This window comes from Gavia stellata, chromosome 18 (assembly GCF_030936135.1).
Source record: "Gavia stellata isolate bGavSte3 chromosome 18, bGavSte3.hap2, whole genome shotgun sequence".
NCBI classification, from domain to species: Eukaryota; Metazoa; Chordata; class Aves; order Gaviiformes; family Gaviidae; genus Gavia; species Gavia stellata.
The window spans coordinates 19,173,686-19,194,461 of record NC_082611.1 but is presented as its reverse complement, the minus strand read 5'-3'; the positions used below and the strand labels follow the sequence as shown (position 1 = coordinate 19,194,461).

The window sequence follows — 20,776 nt, the reverse complement described above, 5'->3', positions numbered from 1 at the left end:
ATCCAAGATTCTGCACAGTGACAAAAATACCATCAATGCAGGGCAGCGATTCCAATGGTAGGGTAGAAAACCAATTCAGCAGCACACCACCACTCATCTGAAGAACAACACCCCAAATAATATGCACACTCATCTCAGCTATGAATACTCTGAAATTCATGACAGAGAGCTGGCAGAAAGGCATCTCAACGTTAACAGCCGGGTGCCCAAGCCTCCGATCTATCCAACAACCAGACTCCAGCTGTCAGTTGCAGGAGCTGAGCTCTTCCAGAGCCGCGGCTGCAGGCGAGCTCTTGGTCCCCGCTGGCTGTGGCATCAGCGTCTCTACAGTGACTATCTGGTCAGTGGGCAGAGGAGATCACTCCCCATCAAAAACGAGGACGGATCTCCAAGGACAAAGTACACAATTTCAATGCACACACATGAATAGCAGTTGATTAATCTGTAAGTGCCACCCCTCCACGGATAAACACAGATCTCTATTGGCATGAAGTTTAACTCTTTAAAGAACAGTACTGCCCGCCCCTCCAATTTGTCTTCACTTACCTCAACACAGAGGAAGTGGGAGTTTTGCTCTTCCCTTTGTTAACTGGCCTCCATTAATAGGAGGCCGATTAACATGTTTCACAGGAAAAGGGAGTGTGTCAAAGTGCGTGATCTGTAGGAATGACACTTTGGGTGCAGTGATGAAGTCTAACCAGCCTGGCTGACAGCTGGAAATAGTTCCTGTGGCCTGGAAACAGCTTAGAGGCCATTTACAATAAATTCAAGTTTCTGATGTCAGGAGTTTCTAGTGTTTTCTGCCTTCAAGAGAATATTACAAAGCAAAAATGGCATCTCAGGAAAGCAAATACGCTCTTGAACTGTGGTAGCTGACGCCAGCCTTCAGCTCTCCAGCTCCACACCAAACAGCTAATCAAGCGACGCTGGCACTCTCGCTGTCATTGCTGCCAGCAGGACTACAAACAAGGACTACAAACTACATCAACAGTTGTTCAGAGTTACAATGGGAACAAAGCACTTCACAGTTGGGGTTACTTCAGATAATTTTAACTTTCTGATAAGGTGCCCATCATCGTCATTGTCTTAAAAACCAGTCTGCGGTCTCCACCTCAAGAGTTTTGCATGTAACAAACTGTTGGCTCAATTACCTGAACTTTGATATACGCTTGGTCAGCAGCAACCATTAACTACACGGACAAGGAAAATGCCTCTTTGCCTCTGGAAAGAAAACCAAGTCACAATACTATTCCTCTACGGTGTCTCACAACCATAACGAGAATTACACATGAGGATTTGCACGAGAAGGAACATTAATTTTTACTGAACAAAAGGATTGCGTGAAGAACATGACAGAGCATTGTACAATTCCTCTTGCTAGATTTTTGCAGCCTCTTGGTTATTCAGGCTATTCAAATTTAACACACACATACTAGTCCTGCAGGATATCTGCAGCAGGGCAGTGCGGTATCAAACCAAAACCATCCCTGCGACATGTACCTCAAGACTGATATAAATATGAATAGTCATCAGAAGGAGGATCACCTGTTAACCCTTTTACCCCCTGCTGTGATTTGCAAACTCACACAGGTTATCGCTCAAATTGCTCTGGGGGTAGCCTATGCTCCAAGCACACCCACAACCAGTTGCAAATGCACAGACATAGAGCAGCTCTTAGACACTGCCAGCCACCCACCGTAACGTCTTACTTTAAGAATGAAGATTTACCTTCAGTCTCAAGCGAAAGACTGGTTGGCTGTCTAGATAAGCTACTAAAAAGAGGGCTTTTGTGGACCTTCGCTGCTGGGGGGGGTGTGTGTGTCAGAAGTTGTACTCATCTGACACAAGGGAAGCTGAGCTGAGGCCTGTGATTGACTTTTGAAAGACACTCAAGCCTCAAGATGCCTAAACCTCACTGATTTTCAGTATTGCTCCTTGGATTCTCACACTAATATCCTATGCTGAATTTCTGAGCAAATATGAGTTATTTCTGATTTCAAACACCCAAATCCCTGTACACTAAGAACAGCGCAGGGAAAGGAACAGTGTTTCTTAGATATGGCTTAAGACATGGTACAGTACTCAGGTTTTGCTGACATAGTTTCATCCGGCAGGGATGGGGAGTGAGAAAAATTACATCACCACTGCCAGCTGCAGGAAAGATTTTGCAGATAAAATCTATTCATTTTGAGTGTAATACTGAAGTCCCACAAATCCTGCCAACATACAGCTTGAGGGAATTTCTGACAAGTTAACAAGCTGAGAATTAATGCTATTGTGGTTTGTGTTTTTTTCCGTTTTCAAGGGCACCTCAAACAAGCTTGAAAGAGCGGAGATAGGGACAAATTGAAATCCCACCTACATTTAAGAGAACCTACTACATGGGATACATTTTTTGAGTGCTTTGTTTTGTCTGAGGAAGCTTGTGGGATACTAGCAAGTGCAAAGTGATACAGCTAGCTTTGAAAAAATAATAGAAGGCAGCATCAGCCAGTATTTGTAAAAAGCCAGATACAACTGTTCAGGTTCCTCCCCATCAAAATACGTAAGTATAACTGAATCATATCTTCCCTTCTAGTTCGATCAAGCTTATGGTAAACCTACAAAAAGAAAGCTGGACAGAACTCACTGACTGGGAAGTGGGAAAGAAAGAGAGGCCCTGTGCTGACTCTCAAACAGGGTGAAATAATCTAACTGCAAATATAAATGGTGCAAAAGACATCTTGAACTGTTGTATATAAAGTCTAATATTCCGAAGAGTTATTTTGACAAAAATTCAAAATGGCACCTTAAGCAGCAAATCACTTTTTTGCCAAGTTTGTTCATGTACTTTGCAAGAGGCAACACTTTACCAAGACACATGGTATTTTCATTGACAGCAAGCTAAACAAACCAACGTTACCAACAAGAGTCACCTGTGATCTCTGAATATTAACATGACCCTGTCCAGCCTAGCTGAGATTTTATCACTATAAATTTTTAACTTTTCCTTTTAATGAACTTCAAGTTTAAGTAGTAATAACATTTCCCCCACTTTAAAGCAATTTTTTTAGAGTGGACTGCTGAAAAAAACCCCAGCAATTCCTCTTTCCCCTCATTTTACTTGTTGTGGTAAATCTTCTCACTAGCAAATTACCCACTGAAGCTTTGAGAGCATCCTGTCATATGCTCTGGACTACCCATTGATGTTTATGTACTTGTGCTTCAGGTGGGAGAAGTTCTACAACAGCAGATATTGCAAGTTTTAGATAATGACACTAGGCAATTGCCTCCAGACATCACATGCCACAAGGCCTGCTCGCAGAGAACTGTGTGAATTCTCAGGAATGAGCAAAAGCCTGTTTGCATCATCCAAACCCTACCAGAACACAGCTGAGAAAAAAGCATTACCTTTTTCAGGATCTCATCACTGGGAAGACTCACGATATGGAGAAACAGTGTCGCCTAGAGTTCTGGGAAACTCATCCACTCCCAGAATAATATTACACAGAAGATTTCCCTCCCGCCTCCCTACGTTTACTTGTGCGGAGAGCACTAAGCTTCTGTATCACATTGTCTAATTCCCCAAACATGTAGTGATATCAGCACAGTTATTCTCAGATTTAAAGCTCCATTTCAGCTTCCAGGAAAGACAAAGAAAGGGAAGTTTCTGAGCACTGCATATAGGCTGTAGCTTTGAGCTGCCTGAAACATGAGTCAGTTCAAAGTCATTATACTGATATGGAATAGGAATGTAAACAAAATCAAGCCTTTGAGATATCGTTGTCCAGTCTGGATGCCCTCCTCAGAGGCAGGCTCCTCAAACAGATGCAACTGGAATGCATCAAGAGTTCAGGTACAAGGAGAAGGATAACTAGCGATCATGGCTCTTGTGTGAATTGAGGGCTTTCATAACTTACGAAATAGTACTGATTTGTCTGCACAATGTCTACTTATAGTAGAGCAATGATTTTATGAACTACTGTTCTACGTCAAATCTGACATCATCAATGTTCCCTGTCAGTGGACATTTGATATTACTGGCTCAAACCAGATACTAGTGCCAGTGGCACACAGCTCTGCAGTGCACCTCAGCCAGCTCTGTGCCTCTGAGGAATTGCATCAAACTGCAAATCTATCCTGTGATACGGACTTGTATCCATTTAGGATTGTTTGAAATCATTACATTTTCATTTTTACCTAATAACAGGACCTGAATCCAGATCTCTAGAGGTAAAGAGCTAAGGAGTTAATCAGATACATTACTTCATCTTGACCTGTCTTAAATAAAATAAGAGTAAACAACTAAGGCCTGGATTCAAGTGCAGCAATTAGTAATTACTAAAAAAACACTGAGCCCAGCAGAAATTATGTTCTGACTTGGCTCCTGCATTAGAATTTGCCTTGGGAATCCTAGGACAATTGAAAAACTAGTTGATTAATGATAGTCACGTCAACCATTCATGGTGTCCCTGAAGCCCCACACCTCCAAGACAGAGATCTGGAAGCTTTCAGAGCACAATGGCTGATTATTGAAAGTATCGCAGTGGCTGGTTCTTCCGTGGTTCAGATCTGCATCAATGTAAAGAGCCTGGCCATCACCGCCTCCTGTGAAGAGACAAAGACAAGTGTAAGGGTGTCTCTGCATTTCTTAGCATGGGAAAGTGCTACACACACACAAAAAAAAGGACTTAAGTGCTTTTCTCATGGGAACAACTGGAAGCCCTAAGTGCTGTTTGCTTGCTGTCTTCAAGTGTAACAGAGTATGATCAAATGCATAGCTTTTACATGACACTATCAGAACTGGATGGGTTTGGTTTTTTTTTTAAGTTTAAAAAAACAGTAATGCAAGTCAGTAAGAACAAGAAGCCTGACTCAAATGCTTGCATTTAAGATTTGTTTTTCAGTGCTGGAGGAACCTGGAAGCTACCAACTGCGTATTTTCGCTCCAGTAAAGAAAAAACAAAGAATTCTGTTAGCAGTCAAAAATCAAAGCTGGGAGAAGAACAAGATCAGTAAGTAACAGCACTGTCTTGGTTTCTAAATCATTATAAAACATATCAGAGTGAAAAGCATTTTGATTATCTGTGGGTCTATGTCAAGATTCACACAGAGCTTACAGTCAGAGGATGCAGTGAAATGAAATAAATTTAGACAGAAATGTGTTACAAAAACGAAAAGGAAGATTCCCCTATTGCTTGTGGGGCAACCATCTAAGAATAGCTACCAAAAACATCTGAAGAATCAAAAGGGTGGAAATTCTCGTCTACAGCTGGAATTGCGTACAACATTCATATCTACATATCTACTACCCAAGCTTGTATTCCTCTTATTACTACCCATAGTGTAATATACGGTAAATATAAATGACTCTCTTAGATAAGGCTGATAGGAAGAGCTGGTGGGATATATGCTCAACAGTAAAGGTCTCTGAAATATTTGTGATACATCATTAACAGTGATTTCTAATTCAGTTACACATGCACTGAAGCTCTCACCAGCCTAGCTGATACTGGAGCAGCCCAACTTATGGTCAATTAAAGCACATGCTACTAAGTGGGAAATCGGCCGATGCTTGATGTTACAAAAGAAGTCACCAGGCTAGTTGCTCTCCCAACAAGCATCAAGTAAAGCTTTTTGGGAAAAGGACAACTGTGATTTTACCTGTTCCTTGTAAATGCTATTTAGGTGACAACTTTACTAAGCAGGCTTTTGTGAAGTCAGCAGCATCACAGACCGAATAAAGTTCCAGGAAAATTAACATGTTTTATAGTTTACCCTGTGTTTCAAAAGCCTCAGTGCAAAGTAAGTTTCTCTTCAAAAACTATTTCTCATCGTGAATTTGGCAGTATGAAGGTATGGCTGTGCTTAAAGCTATGAGTTACTATCTTACTCTAAAATGCTTGATATGCAAATTCTCCCACAGAAAATTTGTGTTGGGTAATAATATCAGGTTTTGGCCACTTTTATCTCTAACTGTAGCGATACTGAAATACATACATGGTAAATATAGGTGACTTTCTTATCTAAGGCAGACAGGAAGAGCTGGTAGGATATATGCTCAAACTCTCACACTGACTTACCTATAATGATGCATTCGCTGCTGCCAGCCATGAACATGGAGGCTGTTTTGGAAGGCAAGTTGAAGTGCCGAGCTGATAAGAAGGGAGAAAGGCGATCTGAGGGGTCTGATGGGACAACGCTGGAAGAGAGGGTGCTGGAAGCTGGTGAGGCATGATTTTCTGGCTCTGAACCAGTTGTGGCCAGTTCTGGGTGTTTTATGATCACCCACTCGTAGCGTTCCACTTCTGGCTGCAGCTGCATGGGGCAGAGAAGAGCAAAGCTTTAGATAGTGCACATGCACTACACACAGAGGTCTGCACAGCAAAGAACATTCAAGCCCCTCAGACTCCACCTGCACGATTAGCGGTAAAGATTGGATCAAACTGCCTTTTAGGCCAGATGTTATTTTCTTTCTTTACACCTTTGCTTTTTAGGTGATTGAAGAAATGATGGAGTGTTTTCTGAGTTATAATATCTTTTAAGAAAATATTCTGTGCAAGGGGAGAAAAAGGGTTACCACAAAACTGAAAAGTAGAATTTTCTCTTCCACGTTAAGAGTTCAGTAGACTTTATAAACTGGGAGGGCATACAATCCAGCCTCTTCAAGTAGAAAGGAAGTAAGAGTTACTCACACCAGCACAGTGGTTCTGCCTTGCTACTGGGTAGCGACAATAAAATTTTACTCACCCTAAATACAAAGCACTCCCCAGTTCCAAAGAAACTCAGCTTGTTCCCTCCTCGCCTGCGCTCGCTCCAGTCAGTTGACAGATAAGCACCACAGACCTAGCACAAACAGCACCGTCAGGAGGCTTTCCATTGAAGAAGAAAGTGTGTTAAACTAATCGATACCAACATTTCAGAGTCCAGAACTGAAGGTTTTATTTTAGTTTGATTTTCAAAATCTCTGTATTAGTGGATTAAGGCAGCACAAGTACTTATATCTAAAGATAGATTTAAATTGCTTTAATCCACTGGTGGGTACCCTTAAATCCTAAGAGTTTCATAAATTATTTCACTTACCTGAGGCCTTAAAGGAGAAATGATCCAATGTAACCCCAGGTACCAAACCACAAATCATGTCAAACTTGTAAAGCCTGACTTCTACTTCCTCATTTTGGCATCCAAAGCAACAGTATTGTCACAAGTTACAGTATGAGCAGTTCTGCCTGAACATTTTCTGGTCATAAACAGTAGCCTTGGTGGCTTTCTCCATTTCAAACTGTAGGTTAAAATCAGCTTAGCTAAGCCAATACTGAACTAGCTCAGATATTTAAAGCAACCCATTCAAACAGCACGGGGTTCACTAGTTACCAATAAAGAGAAACATAGCCTTAGAGGGCTGAGCTTTTCTGTGGAGTCTTTTGTTTGCACTAGAAGAATTTCTCGCTCCCAGCAACAAGCATCACTGCCAAGTGGACGTAGACCAAACAATGAAGCTCTAAGAATGGGATGAAAGCAACCCTGCATTTTTTTTTGCCAGAAACCATGGTTAAACAGAATTTTTTTAAGTTACATTTGCTGTTTAGCCTCCACCAGCATTACAAGCAGAGCTCCTAGGACAAAATTACTGAAGAGCAGGTTTTTTTATACAGATAAATCATGTGCATAAACAAAAAGATAACCCAGAACTCTGTTTGATCTGATATGCTCGAAGTACCTGAGAGCCAGAAAATCCCAAGGCAAATTTCCTTCTTTCTAAAAAGTAACTATGGACATACGAATAAAGAATGAACGTAATCCTTTGCCAAAAAACAAACCCCACAACCACCAAACAAAAAACCCCATACCTTTCTCATACTTTTTTGTTTGGACTATTTTTTTTTTTTTTTTTTTTTAGGGGTAAGAAATGAACCATACTATAAAAACCAGCACCACTTACAAAGCTAGGCTTTTGACATGCTCCAGGACAAGCAGCAAAATAATACATAAATATTTTCCCTCTTCCCTTTAGATACCATGGGCATTCTATAAGCCATTGGCATGTCAACGCAGGCCTGGAACTGCCAGAAACCATACACAGAACTATGAAACAGCCTGGAGAATTAGCATTAGGTAGATGCAAATAAGAGTAGAAATGGACTTGTTTCACGGACAGTCATCCTGCAGGAACATAAGCAGAAATATAAGTCCACAGGCTGCAATAATAGCTTAACCTTATACACAGAATATTTAGAAGTCATGCATAGTGGTGCAGACAACCAACGGTCATTACAAGAAGCACCTGTGTGCCCTCCTTCAGGGGGTCTGGGAAGCTTTCTTGTTTCATACATTTTTTTTTTTTTAGACAAGCATGAGATGAAGCTAATGTTTCTGTTTTCACATTATGTTGTTCAATACTGTCATACACAGTAGAGCAGAGAACCAACACTCATTAGATAAGGCACCTGTGTGCACTCCTCCTCGGGTTCTCAGAGCTTTCTTGTTTTATTTTTTTTTTTTCAAACAAGAGAAGAATGAGATGAAGCTAAAGCTTTTGTTTCCACATTATGTAGTCCAATATTATTCATACCATTTAAATTCTGCTACTTTCTCTCCTCATATCCTGGAGAAAATGAAAATATCTTCTATGAATCATGAGTTTCTTAACACAATTCCCCAGCCTCTCCCTCTGATTCTGCAATTAAGAAAGTCTGTCCAAGGGCTCAATGAGTTACTCTAGTCCATCATCCCACATTACTTACAAGAGAAAGAATAGCTGACCAAGACCTAGTTTACAAGATTTACCCAAGAACGCATAGTCCCATAATCAACAAATGGAACCATCTGAAGCATGCATTGTTAAAAAACCAAAACAAAACCCCAAGCAATTTCAGGTCCCTTGCTTCTTCATTTTATTATAAACAGCTTTGTGTTGCAATACAGCATTACATAACTGCCTAAAACCTAACTTAATCAGCTGCCTCTCACTCACCTCTTTTGCTGTGGTCTTGATGAGGAGAAGAGTTGGTTCGTGTCCCTCGCTGTGAGAATAGAACCTGAAGTGCAGAGTACACAAAAATGAGCACTCAACTACCACCACCACCAACTGCAGTTCTTTTCCTCCTTAACATCACGCACCATCTCCTCCTCCAACTGACGGCATGGCAAAAAAGACATCTGGAGACTAAGCATATTCCTGCTAATGCTTTCTACAGTCCATTGTAAATAACACAGTTGAGTGTAAACAAGTATTATCAAGCAGTTCTTCTCTGCTCACTTCTCAGTTGTTTATGCCTCTGCAGAATAACTAGAAGACTACCTATGACGACAGTGGCATTTTACAGCATTTTGAATTAAGACAACCTAAAGGAAGTTGTGTCCTGAGGACTTATGGCTGTGTCTGAAGAGCTTTCGGTTTTCATAGAAAATAATTATGATGCATTCTTGTTGCTTGCTTTTCCTCACAGGCACATGGGACTGGGACAGCAGACCACTCCCCACCTCAGTACCTCAACTGCCGGTGTCAAAGTCATTATTAGGAGCTATAGCATTATAGTCTTGTGTGTCAAGTGCAAGGAGAACTCATGTCTAGTTTATCCTACTTTAAAAATAACAACAATCAGATTCATAGGTAGAGGAATCTCCAGTTTCCAGTTCCTTTATTCTTTGGATCAGTTTGAATGTGGTTGTCTATCAGAAAAGCCTGCAGAGCAGCCACTGAGTTAAACCATTCATACCCAGTGGGGAATGAACCAGTCTCAGACCAGCATATTCTGTCAAGTGATGCAAGTTTGACTTTTCCCATTGGTCTTGGCTTGCCATGTTCTGGCATATGAAGTATCCTGGTCAAATGTTGTCAAATGTCACATTTATATCCCATTGTTAATAATATTCTTCAGACTAAGTTCTGACTAGGCATGGCCTTTTTGTCAATCCAGCAAACAGTTCACCCGTTGCTCTGTTTTGCTCTACAGTAGAGAAGAGTGGGGAAGGTTTTCCTTACCTGCTCAGACTACAGCCATGTTCCAAGGTGGTGAAAAGCAAGAGGGGCTGGCAAAGTGCAAATCGCTCTGGGATCCATGACCAGATATCTCGCATCTCTTTCACACTGACTATTTCAGACTTGAAGTTCTCAGCGTGAACTGCTAAGTGCACATTCTGCCTGAGAAATAAAATACAAAACATTGAGAAACCATAATTAAACAACAAATTTTGGATTACTGGACAGTAACATGCAAAGACAGCTGAACACTAGAAGACCCTCGGAGAGTTTTCTTCGTTACAATTTTCAGTAACAAGGCCATTGTCCAAAGCTCTAGCCCATGGGATTAGAAGGCCATGACTTAGTGAAGATAATAAAGTACTGCAGTTTAACATAATCCTCAAGAGGTAGTGATCTGGCCTTACTGAAATACCTGGAGCAATTCCTCTGTATGGCAGCTGTGGCCTGTGCCTTTATGTATAGAGGACATAATGGTGAGCCAGCTAGGATGACCATGACCTTAAATAGATCAAATTATATTTGCTGTTTGAGACAGTCTCAGTGGTGCTGGTATTTAAGCATAGAGAACAGAATACCTAAAGAAACAGCTAGGATCTGAAAGAACAGGTAGTACTTTTTAACCCTCTGAGGTCCTGCCTGTATCATGGCTTTAGAATATTCCTAAAACCCTCAGAAATCTTAGAGAAATCAGTATTACCAGGCTAAGCAATTTTAATCCAAGGCAAATATTTGAAGCTTTTGGAAAGCTCCACCTCTTGGAAACATGTCATTAGCAATGACTTCCACTTCATTAAGAACCAAAGAAGTTCCTAGGCTCATCGTTACAGATGGTGCCTGAAAACATGAAGGAATGCTAGAAACTTACACCACAAAGCAAACCCCCATAGCCACCAGAGGGGTCTGATATAATTATAAGAACTGACTCATGGCTTTTAAACACTTGAAGGTAATAATATTCATCATCATCTTAATCAGCCTTTATTTCTCAGATTAAATAAGCACACAAACTCAAAGCCTGGGGATTAAACAAGTGTTATTGCATCCTTGGCCAACGTTAAAGATGTTTAAAATGCAAGGGTGACAGCCAAGTACATGGTGGAAGTGACATAGGAACTTACACAAGGTAGTAAATTACTGGGTAGCTATTAGTTAAATGAAGCTTTAGGCAGTTTGCTCTGCATGCAAGGGTTCAGTTGCAAGTACTTGACAATTTCTGGTGTGGTTTTTTTTTGGTTTTGGTTTTTTTTTTTTTTTTTTTTTTTTGGGACAATTACCCATTTCTTTCCTCTCAGTTTCATGGAACATAAAGAGGACCTCAATACTGCATGTCTGCATGCATCTGAATAGCTTAGCTCACTCCCTAAAACCCACAAACTATACATTTTTTATTATTTTTCTTGCTTGCAGTTCCAAGAAATCAGCAGCATTTGCACTGTACTTTAGAGCAGTGCTTGCTTGGAGACATTGGGAAATGCTTTCTGAAATTTATTGCGGCTGCCTTAGTGTCAGCATTTCTAATGAAGTGACTCCTTACGTCACTGAAAAAAATAATGAAATTACTGCTTCCTCTAGCAAAATGAATGAAATCACCACTTGCATGCTACCCTGCATTATTTAATTAGCAAGGAACTTACATGGACACCTAGTTAAGCAAGCTGCAGCTATTAACGGCTTTTAAAACTTACAGTATCACTGACTAGGACATTATTTGTGCTTTTAAACACAGCAAGCTGAGGCACAGGAGAGATCAACTGAAGCAAAGTATGAGACAAGACTTGAACCCACATCTTCAGAATCTTACTTTAGGTCTCAGCCCTCCTGGTCCTGTCTGGTTTGCAGCTAAAGACTGGTGGCACTACAGAACAGAGCTGAGAAACAAAGCCTTCATTTCAGTTCATCAGAAATTACATTTTTCTCACATTCAAGGAGTTAAAAAATACTCAGGGCAGTCAATTTGTTTATTACAGTGAATTTCTGGAGGAAAAGTAATGACGATAAATAGGCTAAGAGTTAGTAGCAAATACCAAAACAGTTTTAAACTTACTAAACCTCAAACAAGCAAGCCTCATAATTATTTGTATGCTTGGTCTGTACATTTTTCACACTTATGCAATTCGTTTGAGCAACTAAACTTAAGTACTTGTTCCTAAAAGGCTCTCAACCTCAGTGTACCTTTTCTTTTGCCTCTGTTCCTTCTCCTGGCTACTATGAACTGCTGATTTAAGGACTTTCCTAGCCAGACCCCACTCGAAGCCTGTGTCCAGCAGTATTCATAGTAACACAACACTTTCAGTACCCTGTGTCTTCCTACAACTTTTCCATGTAGGTAGAAAAACACCTTTACAAACAAATCTTTCTGATTTACTAGAAAGCATTTACTATTGTATTGGCCATTTAAAACTCTTCCAGGCATGCCGCTTCTGCCCCTTGAATATCCTGGTGAATTGTTTTATATTTAATGTCACCGTTCAGTTAGTAAAACCTAGACCACAGCTTGACCAAAGGATTTGAAACAAAATGACCTGCTATTTCCCAGTCATAAATCACAGCTTAAGACTGAAACCTTATCCTGTGCTGAGACCAGTGTCAATACACAGCCTGCACCTACATCAAACCAAACTCTGTGCTGCTTAACAAAAATAATTTTTTTTTTTTTTTTTTTTTGCGGGGGGATTCAGAAAATTGCAACTAGAATTACAACTAGAATTACAACTATTTAACCTCTATTCCACATGTTGGCTTATTTGGAACAGCATGACAACTTCCTCTTGATTGCTGACGCTGGAAGACATGTTCAATGGTTCTTATCTCAAAGGAAATTAGGCTTAGAAAAGTAGCACAATTTAAATGTTTAATAAAGCAGCTTATTTGCTATTTTCGTAGGACGGTTGTTTTTACAGCTATATCATTAATACAATGTGCTTCAAAGACCTCAAAGTTCCTGAAGATAAAGCCAACATTGATGACGTGGTAGCAGCTGTCACGGTGGATACGCTCTGTATGTATTCCAAGACAACAAATACCACACTCCAAGGTATGGCTCACCAAATTACATCTTCCTGCTCTACTTTGTTTTGGGTCAAATCTTATAGGGTCTGCATTATCTTTAAAATCCATGTGTGGTACAAGTAATATGTTGTTTCTCAGTCATAATAGCAATATAAGCCATATGCAGTGTATAAGCCTGAAACCTAATCCTGTGTTGAAATCAGTGTCAACAGACACCCTGCATCTACCTAAGTCCCCTCAAACCCAAACTCTGTGCTTCCTAGCAGAAATCAAGGCTTTCTGCTGCTTCCAGAACATTGTGACTACAGTACAATAGTACACAGATGTTGAAGATTTGCTTGGCTGGAATTAACAGGCTGCTGATTTATTAGAGGTGAAATCCTCAACATACAGGATATGATATGAAACATGCTTTGATAAGTCTCTTAAGGTGTTCTTTCAGACATGAAAACATGAGGAAATTAATTCCAATTTTGATTTTATAAATTAGTACAAATGTTAGTGTGCATCACTCTCTGAAGTTAACTCAGGGCACCTGCAACAAGGCCAGAAGATTCTCAAAGGCATTAATTTAAACCCATACATCTGTGGTACTTAATACTCACAGGGCAGTCTTTCTCCTTTCCAAGTTCTCTGCTTATCAGGTAGCACAATCCACTGGGTTTTGTTCTTTAAGATTTGCTTTTCAGGCCAAGACTTGATTAATGACTTCATTAACCATTAATGTTATATGGCTGAGTAACTCTGACCTCCTTGGCAAAGCAAAATAGTCTGTCTTCTTACCTCTAAAAAAACCCTATCTACTTAAAAATAAATATAATCTAGTACAAGTAGAGACAAATCACTTTTAAGAGTGTGCCAAGTTGGGTTCAGTCCAACATCTTTCCAATCAACTGCAGAAAGCTTGCAAAGGAAAAAAAAGTTGAGTATGTCTCACATCTATTGCCACAGCATATACCAGGTTTGGAAGTGTGACAATACCTAACAGTTCTGAAGACATATTACTTGAGATGCTTTTAAAAAAGAATAACACTTTTTCTTCCAACGTAGAAGGACTTCTACCCCACCATTAACACTACACTTTTCCATTCTGGAAAACACAGGCTTGCATTGCTGTATGGAAGTGCCATGTTGACTAGCTGGGTCCATGATCCCTTATCTTACAACTTTGCAGGTGCTTTGAACTAACTTTGCAAGAGTGGATTCAGGAGATGTTACACAGCAACTGGATGCTATAATTGCTGCCCCGCTTCTCCTGCCCCAGCATTAGTAATAATGACAGCCAAAAATAACCAGCCAAAGACAGAAGGAATGAGCAAAGTGCAAAGATTCAAGAGTTTTAACCTACCTTTTGGGAGATGCAACACTGCAAACAGGAGGGGTGCAGTGGGTATGGAATTGACAGAAGGAGAACGTACAAGGAGAAAGACAAAAAAAGATAGAAAAGATCAGTGATTTCCTACATCTGCGACAAAGTAAATGAAAGGAGCCTGGAGAGAAACAAAGTAAGGTTTGATTTGAATCACCAAGCACGAGAAAAACCAACAAACAAAAAGACAGGTTAAAATATTTCCTATTTCTATTTTTTTTTTCTCCTTTTCTGCTACCTGCTTGTAGTTATCTGATTGGAAAACAATTCATCATCTCCTTGCAGAGGCCAAACGCATCTGGACAAGAGAACTCACTCGCATCCTATCGAGCACTGGAGAAAAGCTCACTTCTCCAAGCACCCACATCTGCCTACACTGGGATCCAAACAGAGCCACGTTCACAGCAGTACCATGCCAGGGGATACTGAGACATTTCAGCACGTTTACAAAAGTAGCCAAGAGAGGATAAAAGGTTTTCACTAGTGACTCTGCCTGGCAAGGCAGTAACTACTGGCATTATTTGCATACGAATTTACTGTATTTTGCTTTGAAGGCATCACTGTTGTTCTGAGCAAGAATACCTCTATGACATTTAACACAGCAGGAGCTTCTGGTTTTTTATGTTTTTTTTAAATTTATTTATTTATTTGGTTTTGTTTGGGTTTTTTTTAGGGTTTTTTTTTTTTTTAAAGCTCTCATTCTGTTGCTGAAGAATATACTCAGAAAGGGTATTACAACTCTTCTGAACTTCAGTGCAGGAAGATACACACTGGAAGAGTTAATACTTTTGGTCACAAGACTCAGATACAACGGTCTGAACTCTACCCGACGTGACATTCCAGTGGTAAAGGCCTTGAAATATTTGAGACTGACAGAGCAGCCTCTTCCAAGACATGAGCAAGATAAAGCACAAGCTAACTGTAAACCAAACTGTGAGTCTAAAAATAAACGATTGGAAAAGACTGGAGGGAACTCTACATGTATTTGGGCACATGAAAGAGGTTCAGCTAAGATTTATGTTATTTTACAGGCTGAAACCTGGTTAAGTCCAGATATCATTCCTTGGTGTTGAAATATATTTGCAACTACCATGACTAACGCAGCAACACAATTGGCTGTAAGATCTTAATACATGAGTGGCCGGTACCTTTAGATTTTTAAAGATTTTGAGAAAATTAAAGTCTGTCCTTCTAGAACACCAATTTCTAGATATCACACTTACTGACCCCAACAGACTTCTAGAAGTCATCCTCCCTTCAGAGGGCAGGACAGCTGATAAAACTGTTCAACACTTAAACTTAGATTTCAAAAGCGATTGGGAGAAGTTTTCTGCAGTTGCAGAAAGCCTTAGAAGAAACAGACATGTCTACAACACCAGTATTTACCTGCACATACATTTGCACTTGGCAAGATGCTGATTTTGTTTAGATTAATATATTGCTTTTCTATATGCATGACGCTACAGGCCTGGGGACGAGTGGCTGGAAAGCTGCCCTGTGGAAAAGGCCCTGGGGGTGTTGATCAACAGCCAGCTGAAGATGAGCCAGCAGTGTGCCCAGGTGGCCAAGAAGGCCAACGGCATCCTGGCCTGTATCAGAAGCAGTGTGGCAGCAGGAGTAGGGAGGTGATCGTGCCCCTGTACTCGGCGCTGGGGAGGCTGCACCTTGAATGCTGTGTTCAGTTTTGGGCCCCTCACTCCAAGAAGGACATTGAGGTGCTGGAGCGTGTCCAGAGAAGGGCGATGGAGCTGGTGAGGGGTCTGGAGCACAAGTCTGATGAGGAGCGGCTGAGGGAGCTGGGGTTGTTCAGTCTGGAGAAGAGGAGGCTGAGGGGAGACCTCATCGCTCTCTACAACTACCTGAAAGGGGGTTGTGGTGAGGTGGGTGTTGGTCTCTTCTCCCAAGTGACTAGCGACAGAACAAGAGGAAATGGCCTCAAGTTGCGCCAAGGGAGGTTCAGGCTGGATATTAGGAAAAATATCTTTACTGGGAGAGTGGTGAAACACTGGAACAGGCTGCTAAGGGAGGTGGTGGAGTCACCATCACTGGAGGTGTCTAAGGAACATGTGGACATGGCATTGTGGGACATGGTTTAGTGGGCATGGTGGTGTTGGTTGATGGTTGGACTTGATCTTACAGGTCTTTTCCAACCATAGTGATTCTGTGATGAAGAGGTCTTTCAGCTAAGCTTTTTATTATTGTGGCTTTTACTACCACATTGGAACAGGATTTCCTTTACTAGTTTTACAGCTGGTCCTTCCTCCCCTCATTTCTGAAAAGAAATTGTGATTATGAAATCATTGTTTGGATCAGCATCCTCACTCTTCCATGGTTCTTTCAAAATCATTATTTCTAATAGTACACGGATCTGTCACAAAATAGGTCAACTCCTACCTATGATTACTATACTCTTGACTTTCAGGAGGCTTGCAGTCAAACTCATTTTAAAAGTAACCTGTAAATAAGACTTATTTCTTCCTTGCTCTGTTAAAACAACTCCCCAGTTAAGCAAAATGTTCCCAGCTGGGACAGTATTTGCCTACTTACACTAAAGAAGCTGCTGAATTCAAAGTACTAGGCAGCATGAAACTCACATTTTATACAAATAATCTCATATTTAAGAACTAATTTTCACATTTGTTTGGACACCTTTCTTCCAAGTAATTTAATAGCATTTTTTCCAGCTTTGCTAAAATGCCTTTTAGTTTAAAAACAGCTTGTGAAACACACTTTTGAGATACAATACTTACAATTAATACGTACCTGTAAAAAGTAATTATAAATTCATCACTGAGTAAGCTATGAGAAACTGCTTTGTTTCTTTTGTATCATAACATTCAGTTACATTTCTCATTACCATCCCAGCAATGCTTAATTTTGGGGCTGCTGACTTTTTCTGCAGAGAAAAAAAAATCAGCAGAGACACCAGCATGTACCAGTAGAACTCTTCTCCTTCCGCAGCAGTAGTCCCCCAGGACTGACTGACTGCTCATCACGCTGGGAAAACTCCGGAGATCACTCAGGCTATCTGTAGAGAGAGCCCTACCTTTTCTGTTTGACCGTGATGCCTTTCTGCTGCAAAGCCTTCTCATTAGCCATCTGCAGAAGCTGGATCTCCTTCCGTGAGAAGAGGCGGATAGCAAAGGCTTTTTCCAAAAGCCTCTCCGGAGACACCGACTTGGCAATGTCTCTCACAAAAGCCCGAATGTCCTGCTGTATGCTGTCAGACTCCATGGGCTGCCCAGCTCTGACTTTGTGAAAAAATTTCAGAAGAGCCAGCGCAACACGATAGAGCACTTTGTAGCCCTCCACCAGAAACACGTCAAAGACCCGGGCAACGTACACCATAGGCAGTTCTCCGAAGAGCCACCGTTGCCAGTCGGAGTATACCTCCAACACATCCTCGGACACTGCCACCATCAGCTTATGTGCTGCCTGACAGTACTTGTTAACCAGGTCACCAAAGGTCATGCAGGAGGACTCAAAAGCTAAGAACGTCTGATCAATGAGCCGCTTAGACGGGTCATTGCAAGCAAGGATGCGACAAACCTGTTCAAAACACTCTGCCTCATCTTTGCTGTAGTGGAGGAGCAAAGCTATCACAGAAGGCAGTGCTGGGCAAAACGATATGTCCGGGAACTGATTTGCAATGCACAGTATAATCTTCCTGACTGCCCCGATGCCTTCTGCATTCAAGCAGTACGTGGGGACCAGGCTGTTATCCACAAACTCTGGTAGCGGAAGGGAGCTACTGTTACGTTTTCCAACGATCTTCACAACAATGTCCCGGTACACATTTGCATCTGGGGTCACTGTGCGGCACGGGATGTTGCTAATTAGTTTGTGGTATACTTTGGCTCTCAGAGAGTGGTTCTTGGACCAGTAGCCCTGCCGGGCCAGCTGCTTGAGCTCTTGGAACTCCGTGCAGGTTAGCTCCTTCACATCCTGGCTCTGGACAGTGACATCCATTTTGTCCCAATCCACAAAGCGGTTGTATCCATCCATGGCTCCAGGAGAAGCACATCAGATAAATCATGAGAATGGAGCCCTTATTTAGTCATTAAATGACTTGCAGCTTTTTCTGCAGAATGAAAAGTAAAAAAATAGAGGTTTGAGTAACAGGTAACCTCCCATTTTCTTTAGGAACACACACATACATTCAACTTGTTCCTGCAATGCCAAAACCGTTTTCTAAAGCAAAGAAAGTTAAAGATACATGGCTTTTCATTTTTAAGCCAAACTTTACCTCCATTCTGTCAATAATTCATACTGAAGTAGTTTATCAATGGCCAGCCAAGAGGTTGATTCTGAGGACACCTCAACAGGACGTTTATTTCCCTAACTGAAGGTCCAAGCTGAGGCATGGACCTTTATGTTAACTCCTCACTTAGAGAACAGAAGACTCCCACTTCAAAAATATCCACTGTAAAGTCTGTTCAATTTGCAATCTCTCTTCCTAATTCTCTGGGGAAGTAACTGTTACTTACACTACAAGGATGCATTCTCACGAGCAGCTTACACTGTTCTAAGACCGCGTGGCCAGTTACAAGAGATGCTGACCTCCCGGTAGCTACAACCATGTGTTCTTAGTCATTTCCCTGTGCTGGTACTAGCATTCATGTGGCCACACAGTCACTGAGATTAGTTTGTTAATCTGCTACAATTTTTCTTCTGCTTTGGATAAGGAAGATGCACAGCTGTGCAGTCAGCCAGATCAATGTTAGTGCCAGAACAAAGACGAGTGCAGGACAGAACCACCCTTTCTGATTGCAGCACAGGCTCACGTCAGCTTAAAACAGCTTCATGAAACTGCTTCTTCATTCTCTCTGCACTGGACTTCTGGTCCTGACCTTGCACACGCTTCTATGATCCAGTCACCCTCTAGAGGGCCTGCTGTCCCCAGCATCACAAGATTTTAAAACCGCACACCACTGCAATAGCAGAAGCAGCTGAAAGATCAGGTTCTGGCCTCTAGTTCCTCAAACCACATGTTTACATGATCTACCAGTTGACTCCAGCTTTCCAGTACATCTGTGTCCCAGCAGACAGCATGACTGCAACTACTAATGGCCATACCTGAATCAGCTTTAATCAAGTCAGTGCAAAACCAGAAGGGGACATACAATAAAATGCACCAAAACCAGCAGGCAACAGGTTTGCCCAGTGCTGGAACATCTCTGCCAACGTGTCCCCAGTGCCAGATAAAAGCGAGGAAGCACATGTCCATTGATGCTGCAGATTCCGCAAAGGCAGATAATCCCTATAAAACGCAACAGGCCTATAAAACTGTTTTGTACAATTAAGACATTATGAAGCAAGGTTAAATCAACAAAAACAGTTACTGAAATGCTTCCAAAGAACGGAGAATGCATGGAACTTGACATTTATCAGCATGGCCTTTCATACAACAGGTGCATTAAAATGATTTGAAACCCTTAGGGTAGCTACATCATCAGGACAGACAACTCATCCTCCTGACTTCATTTCAGGAAAGTAAAACAAATATTTTGCCTCAAGTAGACAGAAGTTCATAAACATACAATTAGCATCAGCTTTGACAGCCATACATTTAATTCAGACAGTTTTAGATTTTGACTAAATATTAATCTGGGTATTTTGGAATCACATGCTGAAACTCCAAAATTTAACTCCTCTTTTAAAAGGTTGGCAGCAACACACAGGAGCCTTTCAGAGAAGGCTTTTGGATGGCTCTTCTCTACCGAATATTTACTTCAGTTTTTTTGTTTTTTTTTAAATAAAGATTCTTTTTGAGTCATCTTTGTACAATGTAAGACAAATACAGAAATGCTCAGCACTTCTTTTTGTTGTATTCTTCCACAACTGAAACTAATTCTCAGACTGTAATTAAAGAAGGCAACACACTGTCCCGACTTCAATTGTGAAAGTGAGGTATCTTACGATGTTTGGAAATGATGCCTCTCAGTGTGAGCTGAGAGTGTGTCTTCAGGATATGCAAAGACAGTAACGGTAGGATACCAGTCCATCGCAGAGTCAATGTCAGCTCCGTGGAAGTTAACATTTTCCTGTCATTCTCCACCTGGGAATCATAGGGACACTCATTATCTTTAATTCAAATCTTAGAATAAGATCCTGTGGAGAAGAGAAATTTAATCCTATTTAGCAGTGACCAAAGCACAGAGAGATGAACCATTCTTTTCATGGTCACCTCAGTACAGAAGCTATTACTATCCTCTATTTGCTGGAGTCTCCACTACGCAACAGTTTCCCCCTTCTTCCATCCTCCCTTGGGAGCTGCTTATATTTATATTAGGGAGAGTTAAGTAAAATGCCCATCATACCAGACAACTTCTAAGATACTCAAGAGTTACATCTTGGCTGTCCTTTTCCCTGTAAACTTTCTTCTCCCTCCTCCTTACTCTTTCCTGTCTTATTTTCTATCTTTCAGAGACACG

The 20,776-nt window shown here is 41.1% G+C and overlaps 1 protein-coding gene across 2 annotated transcripts; it reads right to left on the bottom strand.

The window, feature by feature from the left end:
* Positions 1 to 4,355: 4,355 nt before the first annotated feature.
* On the bottom strand, positions 4,356 to 18,347 carry TBC1D24 (TBC1 domain family member 24). 2 transcript variants are annotated; one of them, XM_059826463.1, is made up of 7 exons: positions 17,389 to 18,347; positions 14,322 to 14,339; positions 9,965 to 10,123; positions 8,954 to 9,017; positions 6,730 to 6,825; positions 6,063 to 6,297; positions 4,356 to 4,587 (listed from the first exon to the last, which is right to left on the bottom strand). In XM_059826463.1, exons 1-7 carry the CDS (start codon positions 18,345 to 18,347, stop codon positions 4,433 to 4,435), a joined length of 1,686 nt encoding a protein of 561 aa, XP_059682446.1. In that variant the 3' UTR covers positions 4,356 to 4,432. The 2 variants fall into 2 exon arrangements, with proteins under 2 accessions (XP_059682446.1, XP_059682447.1); XM_059826464.1 differs by lacking the exon at positions 14,322 to 14,339.
* Between the last annotated feature and the right edge of the window lie 2,429 nt (positions 18,348 to 20,776).

Coding starts and splice junctions, on each gene's coding strand:
- TBC1D24 (XM_059826463.1), bottom strand. CDS start 18,347: ATGGATGGATACAACCGCTTTGTGGATTGGGACAAAATGGATGTCACT. Junction 9,018..9,964: donor CATGGCTGTAGTCTGAGCAG/GTAAGGAAAACC, acceptor TCTGCACTTCAG/GTTCTATTCTCACAGCGAGG. Junction 4,588..6,062: donor CAGCGAATGCATCATTATAG/GTAAGTCAGTGT, acceptor GTCTCTTCACAG/GAGGCGGTGATGGCCAGGCT.